This window comes from Aplysia californica, unplaced genomic scaffold, assembly GCF_000002075.1.
Source record: "Aplysia californica isolate F4 #8 unplaced genomic scaffold, AplCal3.0 scaffold00358, whole genome shotgun sequence".
Classification (NCBI taxonomy): Eukaryota; Metazoa; Mollusca; class Gastropoda; order Aplysiida; family Aplysiidae; genus Aplysia; species Aplysia californica.
Genome location: NW_004797628.1, coordinates 105,793 through 107,929, shown reverse-complemented (window position 1 = coordinate 107,929; position 2,137 = coordinate 105,793). Strand labels below are relative to the sequence as shown.

The following is a 2,137-nucleotide window of genomic DNA, read 5'->3' as shown; positions in this document are numbered from 1 at the left end:
CACACGAATTTCCCTTTTGGCTCGGTCCTTTCGGAGATGGACGTTAAACTCGGAGGCCCCGCCTCTCAAATAACCTAATAGTGTTGATAGGGGCGTTAAACCTATACCATTTCACCATTTTTTCACCAGTGTGCTACAACTACCAACAAATTTACTTGAGTTGTGTAGCTAGAGCGTTGAGGTGTGGAGCTTAAGTTAACTTAATATTCAAGTAAATTTCAGTACACGTATATATAAGCAAGCTCTTTCATGTACTGGAACGGGGGGGGGGGGGGGGAGGAGAAGGCATTCTTACTGAAATGCATTGTTGCATCTCAAACGATGCAAGTTACCAGACAGCCTTCCGGGTAGAGCCAGAGACTGGTTCACAAATTACATGTTAATGTATTATGACTGTGTGCGTGTAGTGTGTCGAGTTTACATACACCACATGTACCTGTGGTGACTTGACACAGCAGAATCAGGCGCTTGTTTACTTTGGGGCTTATGGAGTTATTCATATCATCTTGTTCATTTGTCTTGTTTTGACGACAATTATATCAATCTATCTTGAATTTATTGAGGTCGAGATTATAATTTGTGATTGAAGGAGGTGGGGGTCGCCTGGAGTTAGAAGTAAAATAAGTGGGAAAATGACCGCCGAATGACGTCTAAAGTTTGTGCGTCCTTTGAAACTGCAATTAATGCACATTTCTTTTGTGGGTTTGATCAATGTTTTTACTGCAAAATCCAGCGGGGAAAAAAATCGATACAAATTGACCAGAGGGCAGAAAATGTCGACTTGTTCGATTGCATTATTTTCACAAGCGCCAGATTTCACTACACACTGTGAGTTGTGAGTTGGCTACAGTAGACAGCTGATAGTGTGTGCTATCAACAAACAACACATCAATCTTTAATCTTTGCTTTAGATTTACGGCACAATTATTCTTCTTTTAGAATGGTAGGCTGCTGTCAGTAAAGTTGACTGGATAGAGCCAGGATTTTTGCAAGAGTGTATCCAGCCAGAGACGCAAACGTCAGTAAAAGTAGAGATAGAGCGGGCCTGTCTTGTGACGACGTTGCAGCCGTTGTTTGTGGTTGTGGAACTGGTAGTGTTGTATTACAATCCTGGAAGAGAAGAAAAACAAAGACAAAAATGGTTTAGAAAACTGCTTTAGGGTACCATCCGTACGTCGTGTTTTATTATCGTATCTATACGACGTGGGGAACTCTGTGCCACCACTTTCGAAAGAGGAAATTGACTCGTTAATCCGATCCATACGCTTTGTATTGCAGTCTGTCAAAATTATTTTTTGGAAATACTGAAAGTTTCAAAAAGTTCTTCACACTAGAAGTATTCTAAGATGTGAAGAATACAACTCCGGGGGTACAAAATGACCCCAGGGCGTACGGAGAGGGTTAAGAAATTCCTGAATCTCCCGCAACTCAGTGAGCAGCTTTCCTTCGCTTCTTCCTTAACTTTCATGCTGTCTTTGATGCGTTTACGTTTTCTTTACTGTTTTAACGCTTTCTTTGATCGCGTTTACCTCTTCTTTCAAAACGTTTATAACATTATTTATACATTTTCTGGATCGATTTTACATTTTCTTTAAAAACGTTTATGCATTTTGTTGATCGCTTTTATGTTTTCATCAATTTAAAAAAAAACATTTTGTTGATCGCTTTCACGTTCACATTAACGCTTTTTCGCTTTCTTCAACATTCATACATGCACATTCTGTCGATAGCTTTCATGCTCATATTTACGCTTTTACGTTTTCTTCAACATTTATTCATGTACATTCTGTTGATAGCTTTCACGTTCACAGGAACGCTTTTACGTTTTCTTCTACATTTATACCCTCTGTTGATAGTTTTCATGCTCATAATTTACGCTTTTACGTTTTCTTCAACTTACTTTCACAAAATTTGTGACGAAAAAAGTCCCGGCCATTGGGAGTGACCAACTCGTCCACGTCGTTGTAAAACAGGGCGTGCTTGGCTGAAGTGGCGAGGCTCGTGATGAAGTTTTTGTTTTTACTGTCACCCAGGCAAATCACGAACAGCTGTCAGGTTGGAAAAGAAAAGAGAATACGGTTTTAATTCAATGTGTTATATGAAATACAATGTAACATTAGTAACTATGTTGGGGGGG

The 2,137-nt window shown here is 39.6% G+C and overlaps 1 protein-coding gene across 1 annotated transcript in view; it reads right to left on the bottom strand.

Moving 5' to 3' along the window:
* Positions 1–288: 288 nt before the first annotated feature.
* The window catches only part of LOC101845708 (cartilage matrix protein), a gene marked incomplete in the record, with an annotated part of 23,203 nt that continues 21,354 nt past the window's right edge, over positions 289–2,137 (bottom strand). The window contains 2 exon segments of the mRNA XM_005103080.3: positions 289–1,110; positions 1,901–2,048. Of these exon segments, the coding sequence (XP_005103137.2) occupies positions 1,103–1,110; positions 1,901–2,048 (156 nt within the window).